The 24,538-nt window shown below is 33.0% G+C and overlaps 1 protein-coding gene and 1 long non-coding RNA gene across 4 annotated transcripts in view; both read right to left on the minus strand.

Moving 5' to 3' along the window:
- Positions 1-1,491: 1,491 nt before the first annotated feature.
- On the minus strand, positions 1,492-20,697 carry LOC148185499 (uncharacterized). 2 transcript variants are annotated; one of them, XR_015775864.1, is made up of 7 exons: positions 20,575-20,697; positions 20,371-20,448; positions 18,357-18,463; positions 17,323-17,568; positions 12,144-17,176; positions 6,436-9,352; positions 1,492-5,794 (listed from the first exon to the last, which is right to left on the minus strand). It is a non-coding gene; the product is annotated as an uncharacterized LOC148185499 (long non-coding RNA). The 2 variants fall into 2 exon arrangements; XR_015775863.1 differs by having other exon boundaries at positions 6,436-17,176; positions 18,357-18,428.
- A 1,050-nt stretch (positions 20,698-21,747) lies between these two features.
- The window catches only part of appa (amyloid beta precursor protein a), a 49,098-nt gene continuing 46,307 nt past the window's right edge, over positions 21,748-24,538 (minus strand). For both annotated transcript variants that reach the window (XM_088074209.1, XM_042513407.2), the window contains one exon: positions 21,748-24,106. In XM_088074209.1, the coding sequence (XP_087930335.1) occupies positions 24,005-24,106 (102 nt within the window). In that variant the 3' untranslated portion in view covers positions 21,748-24,004. The remainder of the gene's footprint in view (positions 24,107-24,538) is intronic.

Raw genomic sequence — 24,538 nt, forward strand, 5'->3', positions numbered from 1 at the left:
TACTTATTTATTTAATTACTTACTTATTTAATTACTTATTAACTCAATTACTTATTTACTCGTACTACTTATTTACTCAAGTACTACGTACTTGAACTCTCTGCACCAATCCTCCCGGCACTTCAGGTGTTTTCCAAGTTCCATTTCTGTCGTCATAGAATAGAATGTTGTCCAGAAATACATAAAAATGTCATCCTATTCATCGAACTTGGCGAAAAAATGTCATCCAAAGACAAACAAAAATGCCGTACACTCTCATGTCATCCCACACTACACAATTTTCTTTTTTTTGGGTCGTGTCAAAAAATGGCTAAAAAAAACAACATATTACAACTTGGAGCGACACGTCATAGTATACAATGTCGAGAAAAAAGGGAATTCATACACAGAAACACACTAGAAAATAATCAGATATTTGAGAGACAAACAGGAAATGTGCTCTAAAAAGTGCTCTAAAAGACAAACACATGGGGCTTGTGAGTGCCAACGTGCAACTTTGGACTTGTTGGGATGGTTGTTAGTTTGTCCTAAATGTAGACTATAAAGCAAAAGGAGAAGCACACAGTTGAATGAAAGGAGTGGAGGTGTGGTGTAAAGAAAAAGAAACTCCCACTTGGGCGGGATTGTTGCTGGCAGGTCCTGGTTGAGATGACAGAAGTTTTAGAGTGAGTATTTGATTAGTATTGCACGGTAACAAAACATAAAAAACAAGACAAAGGTTCTTTGGTGCTTTTGATCGTAACCTGGAATAAAATTAAATCCAAGATATAGTTTTTGAAATATTTGTAAAATATGTTAACTCAGTTACCCATTCATTAGGTAAATCCAGTTTAATGTAATGCAGTGTTTTGGTTTTGAATTGTATTTAGAGAGATGTTGACTCAACTCAGTGTATTAACCTGTGATGCTGTTGAATTTCATTATTGAGGTATTTAATGTTTTGTACACCCTATTCTTATCAATAACAGGGAAAAAACCCTACCGCCTACAGCCAACAACATACATTTGATGAATACATTTAAATATAAGACTTTTAGGTTTACCTCGTAAACTGGTGACTGAGTTTATATTTACCACTTCCTTCACAGTTCCCGTACAGAGTCAGCGTCAGATAACTTTTCCATCGGAAGATTCACCATGTAAACACCTCGACATCTGATGCCACGCTCACCTGATGTTTCTTCTGTTTTTCAGTGTTTGACCAATAAGATCTTGTGACATATGAGGAAGTGGTCAAAGTGCCATCATTCAAAAGGAAAACACTGGTGTTGCTTGGTGAGTAGACACATTTATTTTTGTCAGGCAGAGTCACCTAGGTGTAAGAGATTTAAAGATATCCCCTATCTGTCTTTATACACAGAGCTCAAGGAGACATATTTAACTCTCAAATGTCATAGAATTAGCCAGTCTTGAAAAAGTAATTGTGTTGTGTTATGTCATAACATAGTTGTCAAAAAGGTCATAGTATGCCATGCACACTTGTGTTTAAAAAAAAAAAAAAAAAAGTCTAGTATAGCATGCCATCAAGCAGTCAACGGATGATATGCTTTAAAATTGTGATAGGATAGTATAACATAAAATAGTCAAAGTATAATATGCAATAAAAAGTCATAGTATATGTCAAAAAAAGTCAAAATTTAATATGCCATATTGAAGCCATAGTATGCCATAAAAGAGCAATTAAATCACATGATAGAAATCCATAAAATAGTCACAAAAAAGCTCTCCAAAAGTCATCAGTATACCATAAATACTTTACAATTAATATGCCATAAAAAAGTAATTTTAAAAAGTCACTGAATAGTATGCTGTAAACTAGTTATAGGAAAAAATGCTATATATATGGTTCAGGTGAGCGTCATCCAGGACGAAGCCTCCACAACAGCTGGGGTTGTATTCTGACTGGCTGCCTCTTCGCTGCTCGTCATCCTCCCCCCTGTGCGGCTGTCCTGTAAAACACAAAGAAACAAACACAGAAACAAAGAACCAAAGAAACAACCCCCTCCCCCCACAATACTATTTTCTGAAGTCGTGCCAGTATGACATAAATCAGTCAAAAGACACAGTTGTCAAAAAGTCATAAAAAAAGCCATAAAAATAATTTAAAGTACTGTGTGCTATAAAACAGTCAAAGTATTATATACTTTTCCAAACAAAAACTAGTAAAAGTGAAAAAACACCCAGAAAAAATACAAAACATGCTATCAAAATGTCACAGAACAGTTTGCTGTAAACTAGAAAAAATAGAAACATCATAAAAATCACAAAAAATCAAAGCATAGCATGGCATTAAGCAGTTATTTATTTTAAAAAAATGAAAAAGGATAGTATGCCACAAAACTACAGAAGAATATTACGTAAAAAAAAAAAAGTTAATGGAGGGTATGCTAAAAGTACTGCTGTAAACTAGTAAAAAAGTGAAAAAAGCCCTTAAACGTCTGCGTACTGCTGGCCATAAAATAGTCATTTAAAAAAGTTCAAGTATAGCATGTAATGAACGAGTTAAAGGAAAGATGCTGTAAAAAGTCACATAATACTTTGCTAAAACTATACTAGACCAAATACAGGAGCATCATTATAAAGCCAGTCAATAGTCATAAACAACGTCATAGGATAGTGCACCATAAAACAGTCAAAGTGTAATATGCTCAAAACGTTTTTTTTTTTTTTAAATTGTAGAACATTATGTTGTAAACCAGTACAAAAATGAAAAAAGTCCTACAAGTCCAGGTATTGGCTAAAAAAGTTATTATAAAAGTCATAGCACTTATTCTTTCACTAGTTAAGCATGCCATTAAAGAGTTAAAAAACAAAACCAAATTGTATTCTCTATCTTTATCTGAGCAGCAGTGGATGACTCAGAACATGGAAGATGGCTTAATATTAATGATGTCACCCTTTTTTTTTCCTTTTTAAAAAAATCAAACATTGAGTATTCAGTTCATTCTCTGTTTGACTTCATTTTAACAATTTGGGGGATTTTCAGGCTAAAAATTAAACATAAATAAATCATCAACTTATTGCTTTGTTTGTCTGTGTTTTGTTTGTATTGTTATTTTTTATTACTATTTCTATTATTACTATTTTTCACTATTTGTACTGTTTGTATTTCTGTTTGGTTCATATTACTTTGCATGGTTGTGTTTGTATTTTTTGATTTTTTTGGATGTGTTTGTAGTTTCTTTTTGCTTGGTTGTGTTTGGTTTTTTTTTCTCTTGGTTTTGTGTGTGTTTTTTGCATGGTTGTTTTGGTAGTTTTTGTTTGGTTTTGTTTGTATTTTGTGCTCGGTTTTGTTTGTATTTTTTGTTTGGTTTTGTGTCTATTTTGTGTTTGGTTTTGTTAGTATGTTTTGTTTGGTTTTGTTAGTATTTTTTGTTTGGTTTTGTTAGTATTTTGTGCTTGGTTTTGTGTCTATTTTGTGTTTGGTTTTGTTAGTATTTTTTGTTTGGTTTTGTTAGTATTTTTTGTTTGGTTTTGTGTCTATTTTGTGTTTGGTTTTGTTTGTATTTTGTGTTTGGTTTTGTGTGTTTTTGTGTTTGGTTTTGTTTGTATTTTGTGTTTGGTTTTGTTAGTATTTTGTGTTTGGTTTTGTTTGTATTTTGTGTTTGGTTTTGTTTGTATTTTGTGTTTGGTTTTGTTTGTATTTTCTGTTTGGTTTTGTTTGTATTTTTTGTTTGGTTTTGTTAGTATTTTTTGTTTGGTTTTGTTAGTATTTTGTGTTTGGTTTATGTTGGTGTTTTTTGTTTGGTTTTGTTTGTATTTTGTGTTTGGTTTTGTTAGTATTTTTTGTTTGGTTTTGTTAGTATTTTTTGTTTGGTTTTATTTGTATTTTGTGTTTGGTTTTGTTTGTATTTTTTGTTTGGTTTTTTGTATGTTTTGTTCAGCTGTGTTTGGTTTTGCTTTTCCATTTTGTGGTGTGCTATGTTTGCTGTCAGGGCTATTTTGTTTGTATTTTTTGTTTGGTTTGTTGTATGTAGTGTCTGTTATAAATGAAAACCCCCATAAAGATATTTTTTAGAAACCGTCATTAAAATAATTCATAGGACAGTATGCTGTCAAAGAACAGTATGCCATGAAATACTCAAAGTTTGATTTGCAATAAAAAGGTAATTGACAATACTAACTGACGGGATATTTCTGTAAACTAGTGAAAGAATAATACATCATAAAAAGTCACAATATAATGGCCATAAACAGTAAAATAGTATGCTCTAAACTGGTCAAACAAGTTTAGAGAACAAAGCTATAAAACATCCTAAAAGGTTTTAAAAGTAGAGTTCATTAACAAAGTCATTGGATAGTATGTCATTAAACAGTCAAAGTTTAATACGCCTTTAAAAAAGTAGTCAGGTGATGGTATGTTGTTAACTAGTAAAAAAGTGATTTAGAAAATAATTTGATAGTATGGCCAAAACCAGCAGGATAATCTGCCATAAAAAGTCATCGGAGGGTATGCCATAAAATACTCAAAGATTAATATGCCATAAAAAGGTAATTTTAAATTATGATGCTGTGAACCAGTCAAAGTGTAATGCACCATTAACCAGTCAAAAGATAGTATGCTGTAAACTGGTCAAAAAATCTTTTTAAAAAGCCATAAAACAGTCCTAAAAAGTAAAAGTATAGCATGCCATGAAACAGTCATTATAAAAGGTCTTAGGACAATATGCCATTATAGAAAAGCATACTATAAAATACACAAACGTTTAATGAGCAATAAAATGGTATCTTTAAAAAAAATCATTGGACAGTACGCTGTAAACTAGCCAAAGAATAATATGCCATTAAAAAGTAAAATAGTGTGCTATATACGGGTCAAAAAAGGTAAAAGATTTTTAAAAAGCCATAATAAAGTAAAGCATGCTATAAAATAGTTATTTAAACAGTCATAGGGCTGTATTTTATAAAAATGTCATAGTATAATGTGTCATAAAATAGACAAAAATGTGTTGTTAACTGCTCAAAAAGTTTTTTAAAAAAAAGGTATAAAACATCCTACCAAGTTTAAAGAGTACAGTATGCCATAAAATAGTCATTCACAAAGTCATTGGACAGTATGTCATTAAACAGTCAAAGTTAAATATGTTTAAAAAAAATATATTGTAAACTAGTAAAATAGTTTTTTAAAAAAAAGCTGTCCAAGTACTGTATTCCATGAACTAGTTAAGTGTTATATGCTATCAAAACATCATAGAAATGTTTGCTGTAAACTAAACTAGACAAAAACAGAAGCTTCATAAAAACATCAGACCAACAAACACTTATTTTAATAATAATTTGATCGTATGCCATAATAGAGAATAATATTATGTTATAAAAAGTAAATAAAGAGTATGCCATAAAATACTCAAAGATTAATTTGCCATAAAAAGGGAATTTGTAAGTCATAGGATAGTATGCTGTGAACCAGTCAAAGGATAACGCAGCTTTAACAAGTCAAAAGATAGTATGCTGTACACTGGTCAAAAAAGTTATTTTAAAAAGTCACGAATAAGTCCTAAAAAGTCATAGGATAATACGACATCACTGTCATTTAAATAGTAATGGAATAGTATACCATAAAAAGAAGTGAAATATGCTGTTTGAAAGAATGCTATTGGATATTAGCTATAAACTAATTGAAGTATAATATGCAATAAACAGATCATTAAGAAAGCCACATGATAGTCGGGCGACCTCTTACTCACATGGTTCAGGTGAGCGTCATCCAGGACGAAGCCTCCACAACAGCTGGGGTTGTATTCTGACTGGCTGCCTCTTCGCTGCTCGTCATCCTCCCCCCTGTGCGGCTGTCCTGTAAATTAAAAACAAACAAAAAGCCATAAAAAAATCATAAGTATATAAATCACAGTATGCCATAAAACAAGTATTGCATGCCATTAAAGTTATTGAAAGAAATTAGTGGATAGTATGCCATAAAACAGAATAATATTATGCCACAAAACATTCAAAAACTAACATACTAGAACGACGTAATTTTTCAAAAGTCATAGGATAGTATGCTTTAAACTTGTCAATTTAATTTAAAAAGCCATAAAAGAACCGATAAAAAGTCAGAGTGTAGCATACCATAAAATAGTCATTCAAACAATCATAGGATAATACATAAAACAGCCAGAATTATAATATGCTATAAAAAAGAGGTCAGAGGATAGTATTCGGTAAACCAAAAAACTGAAGTAAAAAAGCCCTAAAAAGTCCAAGTGTAGCATGTCATAAAAAAACACGCAAAAAAAAAAAATAAATAAATTATAGCTTACAATAAAAAAGTCTAAGTATAATATGAAAAAAATAATACTAATATGAAAGAATTCATTTGATAGTTTGCCATGAAATAGTCATAACAGAAGCCGTATGATAGTTAAAGTATAGTTTAACATATAATAAACAGATCATTAAGAAAGCCACATGATAGTCGGGCGACCTCTTACTGACATGGTTCACGTGAGCGTCATCCAGGACGAAGCCTCCACAACAGCTGGGGTTGTATTCTGACTGGCTGCCTCTTCGCTGCTCGTCATCCTCCCCCCTGTGCGGCTGTCCTGTAAAACACAAAGAAACAAACACAGAAACAAAGAACCAAAGAAACAACCCCCTCCCCCCACAATACTATTTTCTGAAGTCATGCCAGTATGACATAAATCAGTCAAAAGACACAGTTGTCAAAAAGTCAGAAAAAAGCCATACAAATAATTTAAAGTACTGTGTGCTATAAAACAGTCAAAATATAACATACTTTTACAAAAAAAGTTATAGAAAAGTATGTCGGAAACTAGTGAAAACGTGAAAAACACCTAAAAGAAGTATTGGATTCCATGTAGTAGTTAACTATGATGTGCTATCAAAATGTCACAGAACAGTTTGCTGTAAACTAGACAAAACAGAAGCATCATAAAAAGGCAAAAAAGTAAAAGCATAGCATGGCATTAAGCAGCTATTTAAAAAAAATAAATAAAAAAGGATAGTATGCCACAAAACTACAGAAGAATATTATGCAAAAAATAAGTTAATGGAGGGTATGGTCAAAAATACTGCTGTAAACTAGTAAAAAAGTGATAAAAGCCCTTAAAAGTCTGCGTACTGCTGGCCATAAAATAGTCATTTAAAAAAGTCCAAGTACAGCATGCAATGAACGAGTTAAAGGAAAGGATGCGATAAAAAGCCTTAAACTAGACCAAAAACAGAAGCATCATTAAAAAAAGCCCATTTGGTCAAAGCATAGCATGCCATTAAAGAGTTAAAAAACAAAACCAAATTGTATTCTCTATCTTTATCTGAGCAGCAGTGGATGACTCAGAACATGGAAGATGGCTTAATATTAATGATGTCACCCTTTTTTTTTCCTTTTTAAAAAAATCAAACATTGAGTATTCAGTTCATTCTCTGTTTGACTTCATTTTAACAATTTGGGGGATTTTCAGGGTAAATATTAAACATAAATAAATCATCAACTTATTGCTTTGTTTGTCTGTGTTTTGTTTGTATTAATATTATTTTTTATCACTATGTCTTTGTTTGTCTGTAGTTTTTTGTAGTAGTATTGTTATTGTTTGTATTTTTTGGTTAGTTTTGTTAGTATTTTGCTTGGTTTTGTGTCTATTTTGTGCTTGTACTTTTTGGTTTTTGATTGTGTTTGTATTTCTTTTGCAGTTGTATTGGTATGTTTTTGCATAGCTGTGTTTGTATTTTTTTGGTTTTGTTTGTATTTTGTGTTTGGTTTTGTTTTTATTTTGTGTTTGGTTTTGTTTTTTATTTTGTGTTTGGTTTTGTTTGTATTTTTTGTTTGGTTTTGTGTCTATTTTGTGCTCAGTTTTGTTTCTGTTTTTTGTTTGGTTTTGTTTGTATTTTGTGCTCAGTTTTGTTTGTATTTTTTGTTTGGTTTTGTTTGTATTTTGTGTTTGGTTTTGTTTGTATTTTTTGTTTGGTTTGTTGTATGTAGTGTCTGTTCTAATTGAAAACCCCCATAAAGATATTTTTTAGAAACTGTCATTAAAATAATTCATAGGACAGTATGCTGTCAAAGAACAGTATGCCATGAAATACTCAAAGTTTGATATGCAATAAAAAGGTAATTGACAATACTAACTGACGGGATATTTCTGTAAACTAGTGAAAGAATAATATATCATAAAAGATAGTATGCTGTAAACTGTTCAAAAAATCTTTTTAAAAAGCCATAAAACGGTCCTAAAAAGTAAAAGTATAGCATGCCATAAAACAGTCATTACAAAAGGTCTTAGGACAATATGCCATTACAGAAAAGCATACTATAAAATACACAAACGTTTAATAAGCAATAAAATGGTATTAAAAAAAAAAAATAAATAAATAAAAATCAAACTAGCCAAAGAATAATATGTCATTAAAAAGTAAAATAGTGACCTGTGCTATACACAGGTCAAAAAAAGTAAAAGATTTTTAAAAAGCCATAATAAAGTAAAGCATGCTATAAAATAGTGATTTAAACAGTCATAGGGCTGTATTTTAGAAAAATGTCATAGTACAATGTGCCATAAAATAGACAAAAATGATGTTGTAAACTGCTCAAAAAGTTTTTAAAAAACATCCAAGCAAGTTTAAAGAGTACAGTATGCCATAAAATAGTCATTCACAAAGTCATTGGACAGTATGTCATTAAACAGTCAAAGTTAAATATGTTTAAAAAAAAAAAAAGTTGTGGGATATTATATTGTTAACTAGTAAAAAAGTAAAAAAAAAAAAAAAAAGCTCTAAAAGTCCAAGTACTGTATTCCATGAACTAGTTAAGTGTTATATGCTATCAAAACATCATAGAAATGTTTGCTGTAAACTAAACTAGACAAAAATAGAAGCTTCATAAAAAGCCAAAAACATCAAAAAAACACCATGCCAACAAACACTTATTTTAATAATAATTTGATAGTATGCCATAAAAGAGAATAATATTATGTTATAAAAAGTAAATGAAGAGTATGCCATAAAATACTCAAAGATTAATTTGCCATAAAAAGGGAATTTGTAAGTCATAGGATAGTATGCTGTGAACCAGTCAAAGGATAACGCGGCTTTAACAAGTCAAAAGATAGTATGCTGTACACTGGTCAAAAAAGTTTTATAAAAAGCCATAAAAAAGTCCAAAAATGTCCAAAAATAGTCACTAAAGAAGTCATAGGATAGTATGTAATCCCAGTCATTTAAAAAGTAATTGAATAGTATAAACAGATCATTAAGAAAGCCACATGATAGTCGGGCGACCTCTTACTCACATGGTTCAGGTGAGCGTCATCCAGGACGAAGCCTCCACAACAGCTGGGGTTGTATTCTGACTGGCTGCCTCTTCGCTGCTCGTCATCCTCCCCCCTGTGCGGCTGTCCTGTAAAACACAAAGAAACAAACACAGACACAAAGAACCAAAGAAACAACCCCCTCCCCCCACAATACTATTTTCTGAAGTCATGCCAGTATGACATTAATCAGTCAAACGACACAGTTGTCAAAAAGTCATAAAAAAAGCCATAAAAATAATTTAAAGTACTGTGTGCTATAAAACAGTCAAAATATAATATACTTTTACAAAAAAAGTTATAGGAAAGTATGTCGGAAACTAGTGAAAACGTGAAAAACACCTAAAAGAAGTATTGGATTCCATGTAGTAGTTAACTATGATGTGCTATCAAAATGTCACAGAACAGTTTGCTGTAAACTAGACAAAACAGAAGCATCATAAAAAGGCAAATAAGAAAAAAGCATAGCATGGCATTAAGCAGTTATTTATAGAAAAAGAAAAAAAAGGATAGTATGCCACAAAACTGCAAAGGAATACTGTGCAACAACTGTCATCAGAGGGTATGCTATAAAATGCTGCTGTAAACTAGTAAAAAAAATTCATAGGATAGTTTTGCCATGAAGCAGTGAAAGAATATCATGCTATAACAAAGTAATTTAAAAAAGTCATAGGACAGTTTTCTGTAACTAGTCAGTGTATAATCTGCCGTATAAAGTAATCTGAGAGTATGTCATTACACAGTTGAGGGATAGTTTATTTAATCTGGTCAAAAAAGTTTCAAAAACATACAAAAAGCAAGAACAAAGTTCAGTTTGCTGTAAACTAGTCAAAGTGTACTATGATATTAAACAGTCAAAATATAGTAGTAAACTGGTCAAAAAGTAAGAAAAAAAAGCCATCAAAATAATAAAAAGTACTGTATGCTATAAAACGGTCAAAGTATAATACACTTTTACAAAAAATGTAGTATTAGATTATGAGCTAGTTAAGGATAACATGCTGTCAAAAAGTCACAGAGTAGTTTGCTCTAAACTAGACAAAACACAAGCATCATAAAAAAGCCCAAAAAGTCAAAGCAAAGCATGCCATTAAACAGTTATTTAAAAAAAATAAATAAAAAAGGATAGTATGCCACAAAACTACAGAAGAATATTATGCAAAAAAACAAAAAGTTAATGGAGGGTATGGTCAAAAATACTGCTGTAAACTAGTAAAAAAGTGAAAAAAGCCCTTAAAAGTCTGCGTACTGCTGGCCATAAAATAGTCATTTAAAAAAGTCCAAGTACAGCATGCAATGAACGAGTTAAAGGAAAGGATGCGATAAAAAGTCATATAAACTAGACCAAAAACAGAAGCATCATTAAAAAAGCCCATTTGGTCAAAGCATAGCATGCCATTAAAGAGTTAAAAAACAAAACCAAATTGTATTCTCTATCTTTATCTGAGCAGCAGTGGATGACTCAGAACATGGAAGATGGCTTAATATTAATGATGTCACCCTTTTTTTTTTCTTTTTAAAAAAATCAAACATTGAGTATTCAGTTCATTCTCTGTTTGACTTCATTTTAACAATTTGGGGGATTTTCAGGCTAAAAATTAAACATAAATAAATCATCAACTTATTGCTTTGTTTGTCTGTGTTTTGTTTGTATTATTATTATTATTTATTATTTTTTGTCTGTAGTTTTTTGTATTATTTTTATTATTATTATTATTATTATTATTATTGCTTTTTTTTTTAAACTATTTGCACTGTATTTTTGTTTGGTTCATATTACTTTGCATGGTTTAGTTAGTATTTTGTGTTTGGTTTTGTTTGTATTTTTTGTTTGGTTTTGTTTGTATTTTGTGTTTGGTTTTGTTTGTATTTTTTGTTTGGTTTTGTTTGTATTTTTTGTTTGGTTTGTTGTATGTAGTGTCTGTTATAAATGAAAACCCCCATAAAGATATTTTTTAGAAACTGTCATTAAAATAATTCATAGGACAGTATGCTGTCAAAGAACAGTATGCCATGAAATACTCAAAGTTTGATATGCAATAAAAAGGTAACTGACAATACTAACTGACGGGATATTTCTGTAAACTAGTGAAAGAATAATGCATCATAAAAAGTCACAATATAATGGCCATAAACAGTAAAATAGTATGCTCTAAACTGGTCAAAAAAGTTTAAAGAACAAAGCTATAAAACACCCTAAAAAGTTTAAAAAGTAGAGTATACCATAAAATAGTCATTCACAAAGTCATTGGACAGTATGTCATTAAACAGTCAAAGTTAAACATGTTAAAAAAAAAAAAATAAAAGCCGTGGGATATTATATCGTCAACTAGTAAAAAGTTTTAAAAAAGGCACTAAAAAAGTCCAAGTACTGTATTCCATGAACTAGTTAAGTGTTATATGCTATGAAACAGTCATAGAAATGTTTGCTGTAAACTAAACTAGACAAAAACAGAAGCTTCATAAAAAGCCAAAAACATCAAAAAAACACCATGCCAACAAACACTTATTTTAATAATAATTTGATAGTATGCCATAAAAGAGAATAATATTATGTTATAAAAAGTAAATAAAGAGTATGCCATAAAATACTCAAAGATTAATTTGCCATAAAAAGGGAATTTGTAAGTCATAGGATAGTATGCTGTGAACCAGTCAAAGGATAACGCAGCTTTAACAAGTCAAAAGAAAGTATGCTGTACACTGGTCAAAAAAGTTTTGTAAAAAGCCATAAAAAAGTCCAAAAATGTCCAAAAATAGTCACTAAAGACGTCATAGGACAGTATGCTGTGAACCAGTCTAAAACACTAGTTAAAGTATAATATGCAATAAACAGATCATTAAGAAAGCCACATGATAGTCGGGCGACCTCTTACTCACATGGTTCAGGTGAGCGTCATCCAGGACGAAGCCTCCACAACAGCTGGGGTTGTATTCTGACTGGCTGCCTCTTCGCTGCTCGTCATCCTCCCCCCTGTGCGGCTGTCCTGTAAAACACAAAGAAACAAACACAGAAACAAAGAACCAAAGAACCAAAGAAACAACCCCCTCCCCCCACAATACTATTTTCTGAAGTCATGCCAGTATGACATTAATCAGTCAAAAGACACAGTTGTCAAAAAGTCAGAAAAAAAGCCATACAAATAATTTAAAGTACTGTATGCTATACAACAGTCAAAATATAATATACTTTTACAAAAAAAGTTATAGGAAAGTATGTCGGAAACTAGTGAAAACGTGAAAAACACCTAAAAGAAGTATTGGATTCCATGTAGTAGTTAACTATGATGTGCTATCAAAATGTCACAGAACAGTTTGCTGTAAACTAGACAAAACAGAAGCATCATAAAAAGGCAAATAAGAAAAAGCATAGCATGGCATTAAGCAGTTATTTATAAAAAAAGAAAAAAAAAGGATAATATGCCAAAAAACTGCAGAGGAATACTGTGCAACAACTGTCATCAGAGGGTATGCTATAAAATGCTGCTGTAAACTAGTAAAAAAGTGAAAAAAGTCCTTAAAAAGTCCAAGTACTACTGGCATAATAGTCATTAGAAAAGTCACAGAATAGCCATAACAACAGTCAAAGTGTAATATGCTAGAAAAAACATGTATACTGTAAACTAGTCCAAAAAATTCATAGGATAGTTTTGCCATGAAGCAGTGAAAGAATATCATGCTATAACAAAGTAATTTAAAAAAGTCATAGGACAGTTTTCTGTAAACTAGTCAGTGTATAATCTGCCGTATAAAGTAATCTGAGAGTATGTCATTACACAGTTGAGGGATAGTTTATTTAATCTGGTCAAAAAAGTTTCAAAAACATACAAAAAGCAAGAACAAAGTTCAGTTTGCTGTAAACTAGTCAAAGTGTACTATGATATTAAACAGTCAAAAGATAGTAGTAAACTGGTCAAAAAGTAAGAAAAAAAGCCATCAAAATAATAAAAAGTACTGTATGCTATAAAACGGTCAAAGTATAATACACTTTTACAAAAAATGTAGTATTAGATTATGAGCTAGTTAAGGATAACATGCTGTCAAAAAGTCACAGAGTAGTTTGCTCTAAACTAGACAAAACACAAGCATCATAAAAAAGCCCAAAAAGTCAAAGCATAGCATGCCATTAAGCAGTTATTTAAAAAAAATAAATAAAAAAGGATAGTATGCCACAAAACTACAGAAGAATATTATGCAAAAAACAAAAAGTTAATGGAGGGTATGGTCAAAAATACTGCTGTAAACTAGTAAAAAAGTGAAAAAAGCCCTTAAAAGTCTGCGTACTGCTGGCCATAAAATAGTCATTTAAAAAAGTCCAAGTACAGCATGCAATGAACGAGTTAAAGGAAAGGATGCGATAAAAAGTCATAAACTAGACCAAAAACAGAAGCATCATTAAAAAAAGCCCATTTGGTCAAAGCATAGCATGCCATTAAAGAGTTAAAAAACAAAACCAAATTGTATTCTCTATCTTTATCTGAGCAGCAGTGGATGACTCAGAACATGGAAGATGGCTTTATATTAATGATGTCACCCTTTTTTTTTCCTTTTTAAAAAATCAAACATTGAGTATTCAGTTCATTCTCTGTTTGACTTCATTTTAACAATTTGGGGGATTTTCAGGCTAAAAATTAAACATAAATAAATCATCAACTTATTGCTTTGTTTGTCTGTGTTTTGTTTGTATTGTTATTTTTTATTACTATTTCTATTATTACTATTATTATTACTTTGTTTCACTATTTGTACTGTTTGTATTTCTGTTTGGTTCATATTACTTTGCATGGTTGTGTTTGTATTTTTTGATTTTTTTGGATGTGTTTGTAGTTTCTTTTTGCTTGGTTGTGTTTGGTTTTTTTTCTCCTGGTTTTGTGTGTGTTTTTTGCATGGTTGTTTTGGTAGTTTTTGTTTGGTTTTGTTTGTATTTTGTGCTCAGTTTTGTTTGTATTTTGTGCATGGTTTTGTTTGTATTTTGTGCTCGGTTTTGTTTGTATTTTGTGCATGGTTTTGTTTGTATTTTGTGCTCGGTTTTGTTTGTATTTTGTGCTCGGTTTTGTTTGTATTTTGTGCATGGTTTTGTTAGTATTTTGTGCTTGGTTTTGTTAGTATTTTGTGCATGGTTTTGTTAGTATTTTGTGCTTGGTTTTGTTAGTATTTTGTGCTTGGTTTTGTTAGTATTTTGAGCTCAGTTTTGTGTGTATTTGTGTTTGGTTTTGTTTGTATTTTTTGTTTGGTTGTGTTAGTATTTTATTGCATGGTTGTTTTTGTATTTTTTTGCATGGTTATGTTTGCATTATGTAGTGTCTGTTATAATTGAAAACCCCAAAAAGATATTTTTTAGAAACTGTCATTAAAATAATTCATAGGACAGTATGCTGTCAAAGAACAGTATGCCATGAAATACTCAAAGTTTGATATGCAATAAAAAGGTAATTGACAATACTAACTGACGGGATATTTCTGTAAACTAGTGAAAGAATAATACATCATAAAAAGTCACAATATAATGGCCATAAACAGTCAAATAGTATGCTCTAAACTGGCCAGGAAAGTGAAAAAAAACAAAAAAACAAAAGCTATAAAACATCCTGAAAAGTTTAAAAAGTAGAGTATACCATAAAATAGTCATTAACAAAGTCAGTGGATAGTTTGTCATTTAAGAGTCACAGTTAGATACGCCTTTAAAAAAAGAAGTCGTGGGATAGTATGTTGTAAACTAGTAAAATAATGACAAAAAAAACCTCAGATTAATATACCATAAAAAGGTAATTTTAAAAGTTAGTATCGCATGCCATAAAACAGTCATTATAAAAGTCTTAGGATAATATGCCATCATAGGAAAGCATACTATAAAATACACAAAGTTTAATAAGCAATACAAGGGTATTTTAAACAAAAAAAATCATTGGCTGATATGCTGTAAACTAGTCAATGAATAATTTGCCATTGAAAAGTCAAAAAGTATGCTATATATAGATCAAAAAAGGAAAAAAGACTTTTAAAAAAGTCATAGTATAATGTGCCATAAAACAGGAAAATATGTTGTAAACTGATCAAAAAGTTAAAGTTTAAAAAAAAAAGCCATAAAACATCCTAAAAGGTTTAAAGAGTACAGCATGCCATAAAATATTCATTAACAAAGTCACTGGTTATTATGTCATTAAACAGTCAAAGTTACGTAATACATATACTTAAGTACTGTTCTTTTGTACAAATTTGAGGTACTTCACTTTGCTTCACTTGAGTATTTTTCAGACCATTTTAAACTTTTACTCCACATTTCAGAGGTAAATATTGTTTTGATAAAAAAACTATTTTTTTTTTTATTTTTAATAATTTTGAGGTTCCTCCTATTTTTATAGTTTTCTTTTTTGATGTTTTTTTTGGGTGGAGGCCTATATTTTATAATTTAAACCCTTTGGGGATGTTTTTTTCATGTTTTAAAACAATTTGGGTGCTCATAATTTTGAGTTTTGGAGTGTTTACTTCTGTAATAATTTTGAGGTTTTGGAATAGTTTGGACAGAGTTTGTTAGTTCTTTTCCTGTTTTTCATTTTTTTTAGTTTTTCTGGTACTTTTGCAATTGGTCTTTTTTTATATTTTATAACTGACTTTTTTCCTTGCTCATAATTTTGAGTTTTTGAGTGTTTACTTTTGTAATCATTTTGAGGTTTTGGTATAATTTTAAAGGGGATTGGTTCGTTCTTTTCCTGATTGGTTTTTTTTTGTTTTGAGTTTTGTTATTTTTATTTTTTTCTGATACTTTTGCATTTTGGGCATTAAAAAGATATATATTTTATAATACTGAGGGTTTTTTCTGATCGGGTGAGGAAGAAAGTTTTTTTTTTCTATCTACAAAGCAAAACCTTTAAATTTTCTAATAATTTTAAAGTTTTGCTGCCATAAAATATTCATTAACAAAGTCATTGGATAGTATGTCATTAAACAGTCAAAGTTAAATATGTTGAAAAATCAAAAAAGTTGTAGGATAGTATATTGTAGACTAGTAAAAAAGTGAAAAAAAAAGCCCTTAAAAGTCCAACTATTGGATACCATGAACCAGTTTAGTATAATATGCTACAAAAAAGTTATAGAATAGTGTGCTGTAAACTAGACAAAAATATAAGCGCCATAAAAAGCCAAAAAAGTCAGAAAATAGCATGCCAACACACACTTATTTAGAAAATAATTTGATACTATGCCATAAAATGAATGAAGAATATGCCATAAAATACTCAAGTTCAATATGCCATAAAAAGGTCAATTTTAAGTCATATGATAGGATGCTGTGAACTAGTTAAAGCGTAAAATGCCGTCAAACAGTCAAAAGATATTATGCTGTAAACTGGTTAAAAAAGTTTTTTAAAAAGCAATAAAAAAGTAAAATTACAGCATGCCATAAAACAGTCTTTATAAAGGTCTTAGGACAATAGTCCCTTATAGGACAGAATACCATAAATTACACAAAGTTTGATCTGCCATAAAAAGTTCATTTAAACAGTCACAGGATGGTAAATTAGTCAAAGAATAACATGTCATAAAAAAGTCAAACAGTATCCTGTAAACACATCAAAAAAGTTTTTTAAAAAGCCTTAAAAAGTCAAAGTATAGCATGCCATTAGCCAGTCATTTACACAGTCAGAGGATAATATGTCAAAAACAGTCAAAGGTATAATACGCTAAATATTAAAGTCACAGTATAAAATGCCATACAAAAATCAAACTACAGCATGCCATAAAAATTGTTACGTGCTATAAAAGATAGTAAGACATGAAACAGACATTAAAGAAGTCATAAGATAGCAGGGCGACCTGTAGCTCACCTGCTGGAGTGAGCTTCTCATACAGGTTGAGGCCTCTTCGCTGCATGTCATCCTCTCTCTCCCATCTTGCCTTTCCAGCTGTCCTGTAAACTAAAACATGAGAAAGACGTGATAAAATAGCACGCTGTTAACCTGTCATAGGATAGAAAGCCAGGAAATAGTCATTAAAAAAAATCACATAAAATTGTCAAAGTATAATATGCCATTAAAAGAAGTTCTTGGAGAGTGAGCGCAACCTTGTTGCATCACAGCAAGAAGGTCCCGGATTGCAGTCCCAGGTCCTTCCTGTGTGGAGTTTGCGTGTTCTCCTGGTGCCTGCGTGGCTTTCCTCCAGGTGCTCTGGTTTCTCCCACCACCATCTAAAACATGCTGGTTAGCCTCATACAGCGGTTGCCGCTCTTGAACGAGGCGCCGGCAGAGGATCTGGAAGTGGGCCCCCGAGTGCTGCAAGCGGCTGCTCACTGCTCTGTTAAGGAGGGGTTCTTTTTAAAAAAAAATGTAATAAATTTGAGGTTACTATTTTAATAATTTTCTTTTTTGATAGTTGTTTTTTTTGGGAATGTTTTTTTCATGCTTTAAAATAATTTGGGTGTTTTTTTGTCATTTTGAGTTTTTAAATGTTTACTGTAATAATGTTGAGTTTTTGGAATAGTTTTGAAGCGGTTTGTTAGTTCTTTTCCTGTTTTTCTCTTATTTGCATTTTATTTCATTTTTTCTGATACTTTTGCAATTGGTCTTTTTATATTTTATAACTGTGAGCATTTTTTTCTATCTAAATTAAAAAAAAAAAATTAAGATTCCTCTGCACCGACTACTTTTATTTGTATTGATACAAAAGTATATTTTTCTTGATTATACTAACTTACTTTAACTCAAGCAAAGTGTTTTTTTTCCTCATAAATTTGAGTTTTTGAGAGTTTACTTTTGTAATCATTTTGAGATTTTGGTATAATTGTGAAGGGGTTGGTTTGTTCTTTTCCTGTTTGTTTTTTTTTTTTTTAATTTGAGTTTTGTTATTTTATTTTTCTGATACTTTTGCATTTTGGGCTTTACAAAGATAAATATTTTATAATACTGAGGGTTTTTTTCTGATCGGGTGAGGAGGAAGTTTTTTTTTTTCTAATAATTTTAAGGTTTTGCTGTGTGGTGTTGGTACTTTTACTCAAGTGAAGGAACCGAATACTACATCCACTACTGGAAACAGAGCAGAAAGTCCACAGCTTATAAGACGCTTCAACAGTCTGAGTCAGAACTTGGACCGTATACTTACATGTGACTGACACGGCTCGCTCCACTGAAAAGACATGCACGCACTCGTTCTGGGCATCGAGACATCATGAAACTGCAAACACCGGGCAAAAAACGATCCCAGCATGACTATGAAGGCCAAAGAAACATCAAGAGGTCGTTCAATTCAGACAACAAAGACAAAAACAGTATTTTCAGCTGGCTGAACACATGAGCTGCTGCTGCTTTAATCAGTGAGTTCATTCGTCAATCTTAACTAAGCGACTGTTCTTTATTTATTTTTACATTAAATGCATCGCACTCCTTTACCATAAATTAGTTGTAAGATTTTCCTAATCTCACCGTTTCTGTGTAAAAGTTAAAAGTTGAAAATGAAATCCTGGAGTTGAAAGTTTGAAATGAGACACAGAATAAAGTGATTTTGATGAAATGTCACTATTTTACGCACAAATTTGGTGTTTTTTTTTCTGACAAAGTTTGTCAAACAGGATGTGTCCAAAGACTGTTGGAAATTTGAATATCCAACAATAATTTGTTTTTTTTTTCCAATTTTTGGCTGTGATAAATGATGTAATTTTGGCTATTTTAAAGAAAGCATGCTGCCTGTGGATTTGAAAGGCATGTTTTCTTTAAAAATAGATGGTAAAATGAATCCAAAATACAATTCCTGAGCAAAAATAAAAAAACAAAATGCCCTCCTCGGTGCTTAAAAGATTGACATGTTTCTCCCTTTCTGCACCAACCACTCCCCTCTCATAAATAACCAACAGTCCCTTACCCTTTTAAATTTTCCAGATGAATAATCAGGATTTTTTTCATTACTTTATAAATGCAATAAATTAAAAATGTATTGACTAGAGTTGGTAACTCAGTATATTAATTAGAGTACAAGCTTATTAGATCCAGGGCTTTTTTATAAAATATTTAGGGACTGTTTGTTACTTATGAGTGAGAAGGGGCTGGTGCAAAAAGGGAGAGGCATGTGAAATAATTTTTTAAGCTCAGGGGTGGGAGTTAGGTACATGCTGAATTAGGCAAGGGGTATACAACTTTAAATGGTTGTATTTTGTATTTATTTTACCTCAGAAAATGTCCAAGTTACACCATTTATCTTAAGCAGTAACTGTAAAAACAGAAAATATTGTCTGATTTTCGGTCCTTGGACACATCATGTGCAATAAAAGCTTCCATCAGAAGCAGACATACCCAAATCTGACCATAACATGATATTTTAACAAAATCACTTAATTCTACGTCTTATTTATAATTTGGTCAAATATAAAACGTTAGAACAAACCTATCAGCATGCACAACAAGAGTTAAAAATCCAAGATTTTAGTCTTTAATTTTTAAGTTTTCAAAACCAAATAACTAATTTATGGTGGAATGTCAAAAAGAAACAAACAAGAAAACCTGAATACATAAATGAAATAAAACAAAACATTGAAGTCACCCCACTCCTCGGATTAATTCAGAACAGTCCCTTTATCCATTTTTTTTCCTTTGGTGGGACTTGTTTAAGGTGGCTAAAATGTGTTTTGTCTCTGGTCCTATCCACAGCACTACATTGTAACCTCCATGTCAGACTCCAGGCCCTTTAAATAAAATGTGCATTTCAATGTGGTATTGCTACTTTTAATCAATTAACAGATGTCAGTACTTTTTCCATCAGTCTTGTCCTGTTATTATTGCCATCCAGAGAAACAGTGAAATAAGGTTTTGAAAAAATCCTCCCCGCAGACTCAACATGCCGCCATGTGCCGTGTTAACTGCAGCTTGGCTGCACAATCTCTAAAACTCGAGGCAGCAGGTCAGATGGAAACGTAGCCTTTCTGACGCTATTTTTGGCCTTCAAATATTAATCCTGGAGAGGCTTACATGCATTTCAAACCTTTGCATAATACCGAACAATGAGGAGTGATTCACAGAGACAGCAACTTTCAGATGTAGGTCAGCCAACATGTAACCGACTGTCATTTATCGTTGGCGAATTTCAGATACCTGCACTTTAAGTCATTCAGAAACAGGTAGCTCACCTTGTGCACGCTGAATGCCGGCACTGAAGCGGAAACACGGCTAGCTTGCACAGCGGGCCTCATGCTAAACGTCGGCACCTGCGGGAGAGCAATCGTGGCAATCAACCGATTATTTTTTACATAAAATCACTTCAGATTGTGTCACATTTGATTTACATATCGGTTAGACTCAATTTCAAACAAAAACAGCCATAAATGATTCACTTTTTTCGAAGTTTTTACTCAAACATTTCCTCTCCGCCTGCAGCGTCTCCACTCACGATTCAGCTGTGCAGTGTGACGTCATCGCGGCTGCGCAGTGTGACGCCATCGCGGCTGCGCATGATTGCCAATCATTGATTGCCAATCATTGATTGGTGAATGCTATGCTTTTAATAGGTTATTGTGCTTTTACAATGTTTTAATGTGCGTCTAATGGGTGTGTATGTGAATTGTTTTTGAGCTGTCTTGTTCCTTTCTATCCCTCCTGTAGCTTCAGAAACGCAGGTTTGGATATCCTTTAAATTTTACCTGTCCGGGATAAGGATCAAACTCTCAAACTCAGTCTGAAACCAGCCGTCTACCTAACTGAGCTAATCATTCTGACATTTCAACTGTGTCTGAAGTGCTCTTTCCCTCGCTGTTTTGGATCCCCTTGAAATTTTACCTGCCTGAGACTGGGTTCAAACCAAGAAAAAGTGAATGTTTGGGCAAAATTTGAAAAAAATCTCTTAAAGGTGTTCTTGAGATATTGTGTTTACAAGAATGAGACGGAAGAGGTCACAATGACCTTTACCTTTGACCACAGACATCTAATCCAAGTAGACAAGAGCAGGGCTCTACCCAATTTGGTGCCCTAGGTGCCCTAACCCTAACCTGCACCTCAGCACCCAATAACAACACATCACGTGCTCACACATAATTTACGAACATGTCACTGTTTATTTATTTGTAATGTTAATATATATATATATATATATATATATATATATAAATATATATATATATATATATATATTCTAGACAGAAATCACTAAGCGAGGGCGCCAGTGGGCATAGAAAATTATAATATTATTATTGTTATTTTCCCTCGAGGCCAAGGGGGACTGGCAGTGTGGCGGCGCCCCTCCAGCAGATGGTGCCCTAGGCGACCGCCTATTTCGCCTATGCCAAGAGCCGGCCCTGCCTAAGAGGGTTCTTGAGATATGGCATTCAGAAGAATGGGACAGATGGATGTATGTATCAGAGGTGGTGGATGCATTCACTGAATCCCTGTCAGCTCCACTCTGCTGTTTTCTGTCTGACACTGACCTCTGATCTCCCTACATGAAAGGAGGAAAACGAAAATGCAAAGTAAAAGAGTTTTAACATAAAAAAAAAAAAACCCCACACATCATCTGTATGTACATTCAAAACTTTATTATGGAATACAGTGTAGAAAGCGTTTTCCCAGTCAATGCAAATGGCCTGCACAATATTACACAGTGGAAAACAAAACCAATATATAACCCACAGAAGAAAAGAAAGAAAATCCTGCTTCCTCCTCTACACTACTGCCATCTGTTGGGCTTCTAATGAGCACACTCTGAAAACCAAGGACCCACCCCACTGCAGCCTCCATATCAACACCTCACACATCTTCCTCGCCATTAACAGAGTCAGAGGTCACACTGTATTTCTTTTTGAGATGTTGACAAACCTTTAACATGAGCTGACTGTATTAAGATGAACGGGAGATTCTTGCCTACGACGCTGAGACCCATATTTCATCCCCGCCTGTCAGCTCTCTCGATGGTGTATCATCTATATACAGGCGACGGCGCTCTGCCTCTGAGGAGTCAAGTGTGCGTTGATGGCAGAGAGGTGAGCAGCATGCCTGAAGGGATGGGAGGCGAAGGAGGGAGGGGAAGGGAGATGCTGTGGAGTGAAAATCCATTATATATACAGGCTGCCTGCCTGGCTGGCTGTCCATCTGGAACTGCAAGTCATTTCCTCTCTACCTCGCTCTCCTCCTCCTCCTCCTCCTCTCGGCACTCCTCTTGTCATATCCGCGAAATGATTACCAAAAAAACAAACAGGTCGTCGGCTTACAACTGGACAAGACTGAAAATGACAAAACACATACACGCAGAGATAATCCTAACCCATCCCCCCCATGTTGGATTTTTCCCGCTTCCTGTAACCTTCACACTCACAACATGCCCTTTTCAGAAAACATGTGAATTAAACAAAAAAAATCAAAAATTAAAAGGGAGTGATTTCTGAGAGGATCTCAACACAACATATTTCAGTGAATAATATACAAACAGAGATGAAGCCAGCCCCCCTCCTGTAGCTTCAGAAACGCAGCATGGTTTAAAAATAATAAAACAAAAGAAATCAAACACACTTAAAGTCCAAAATCACAGATCTCTTTTAAATGTGTATTTTACATGATATCAAAGCAGAGCCCGTTCATCTAGATTTATATATATTTTTCATCGTTTGAAGTCACGTGATCACGAGAAGATACTAAATGTACAATCTTGCTAGAATGACAATCTATACGTGAGAAAGGATCTCAAGAAAGAGCAGCGTTAAGATCTTGGGGTTTTTTTTTTTGTTTTTTTTTTCCAAATCCCGTTGTCATTGTTGTCATGCACTACATAGGAACAGCTAAGACTTCAGCATTACTTCAGGAACATTACACGCAATTTAAAAAAAGGACTTTACATCTTTTTTTTCTCTGTTTTCTTTCTTTTTTGAAAAACAAAACTGGAAAGAGAAATTAAACTTGAAAATTAAAACAGCTCATTCAGAATACATAATTACTACCGTCATCATCAACATATTCATTATCATTAGCGTCTCCAAATATCCTTAAGAGCCTTGTGTGACTTAACACAGTCCAGCTGTCGTAAGAATGCACAAAAAAAGAAGATGAAGGGAGGGAAGGAGGAAGAGGGGGAGGGGGGTACTCCAGTGTAGACTGTAGAGTGAGTGCAGTAGTGGTGCAGTTTGTAGGGAAACACTGGGCTTCATTTAGAAAAACCATGCTTGATTTAAGCTGAGTTTCATCCTAGAATCAAAACAAAGATGATAGAAACAAACATGATTTAAAATGATGTAACAGATTTTTGTAAATGAGGCCCAAATGCACCTAAAAATCCCACTGATCAGTGGTCAGATTTGCCTAACACACCTAAAACTGTCCCACGCCAAAAACTATACACTGGCCCTGATTCAGTGTGGAGAGAAAGCGCCTCTTTCCCCAAATTGTGGGTTTGTTTTGCTGCACTGGGTGGGGCCTTTTTTCCATACATCAGCAGGCTCAAACAGAGCAACATATTAAAACGCCTTTCTTTAATTAAAAGACGTCTTGCTCCAATAAAGTGAACAAACATGGTGCAAACTCGGCTGCAGTGTCCACCCAGGCAGGAATGAAACCCGGCTACAGTCGCTCCGTATGCTCGTAACTGACTATTTCAGTCACTCAAAGATCTAAGCCACACTGCCTTCTGGAGACGTGGGACCAGACGAAAGGGAGGGGGGGATGGGAGAGAGAGGGGAGGTGCTAGATGGGTAGGAGGAGATGTGTGTTTTTGTGTGTGTGTGTGTGTGTGTGTGTGTGTGTGTGTGTGTGTGTGTGTGTGTGTGCGCACATGTGACATTCCCTTCAGTTCTGCATCTGCTCAAAGAACTTGTAGGTTGGGTTCTCGTAACCGTTCTGCTGCATCTTAGACAGGTGGCGCTCCTCTGGGGTGACGGCGGCGTCCACCTAGAGAGGAGCCAGACAGAGGGTGGGTGGGGAAAAGGGATGTGTTATGCACATGCTCACATGGTACGTGAAAATGTAAAGACAATTGACATTTTAAGAGCTTTTTAAACCCTTTGAAACCTGAATTGGCATCTGTTTTCTTGCGCTGCATTTTTAACTATTAACTATTTAACCTCTGACACCTTAAAAGATTAGTTTGATTTCTTTCTAAAACATAAGGACAAAAGTCAATGATGAACTTGGCCTAAAATACCCCACGATTACAAGAAATTAGTATGTTTCTTATTTACACTTCTAATGACAGTACTGATGTAATAAATGAGAATAATTAGGAAACAGAAAACAGGGAATTAATTGGTACCAGGCAAAGTATATTTAGTGACCTGATTGCAGCACATTCTACTTTTTTAAGCCTTTTTCAGCCTTTAACAA

Source organism: Plectropomus leopardus, chromosome 24 (assembly GCF_026936395.1).
Source record: "Plectropomus leopardus strain MGB_pleo_1.0 chromosome 24, ASM2693639v1, whole genome shotgun sequence".
NCBI classification, from domain to species: Eukaryota; Metazoa; Chordata; class Actinopteri; order Perciformes; family Serranidae; genus Plectropomus; species Plectropomus leopardus.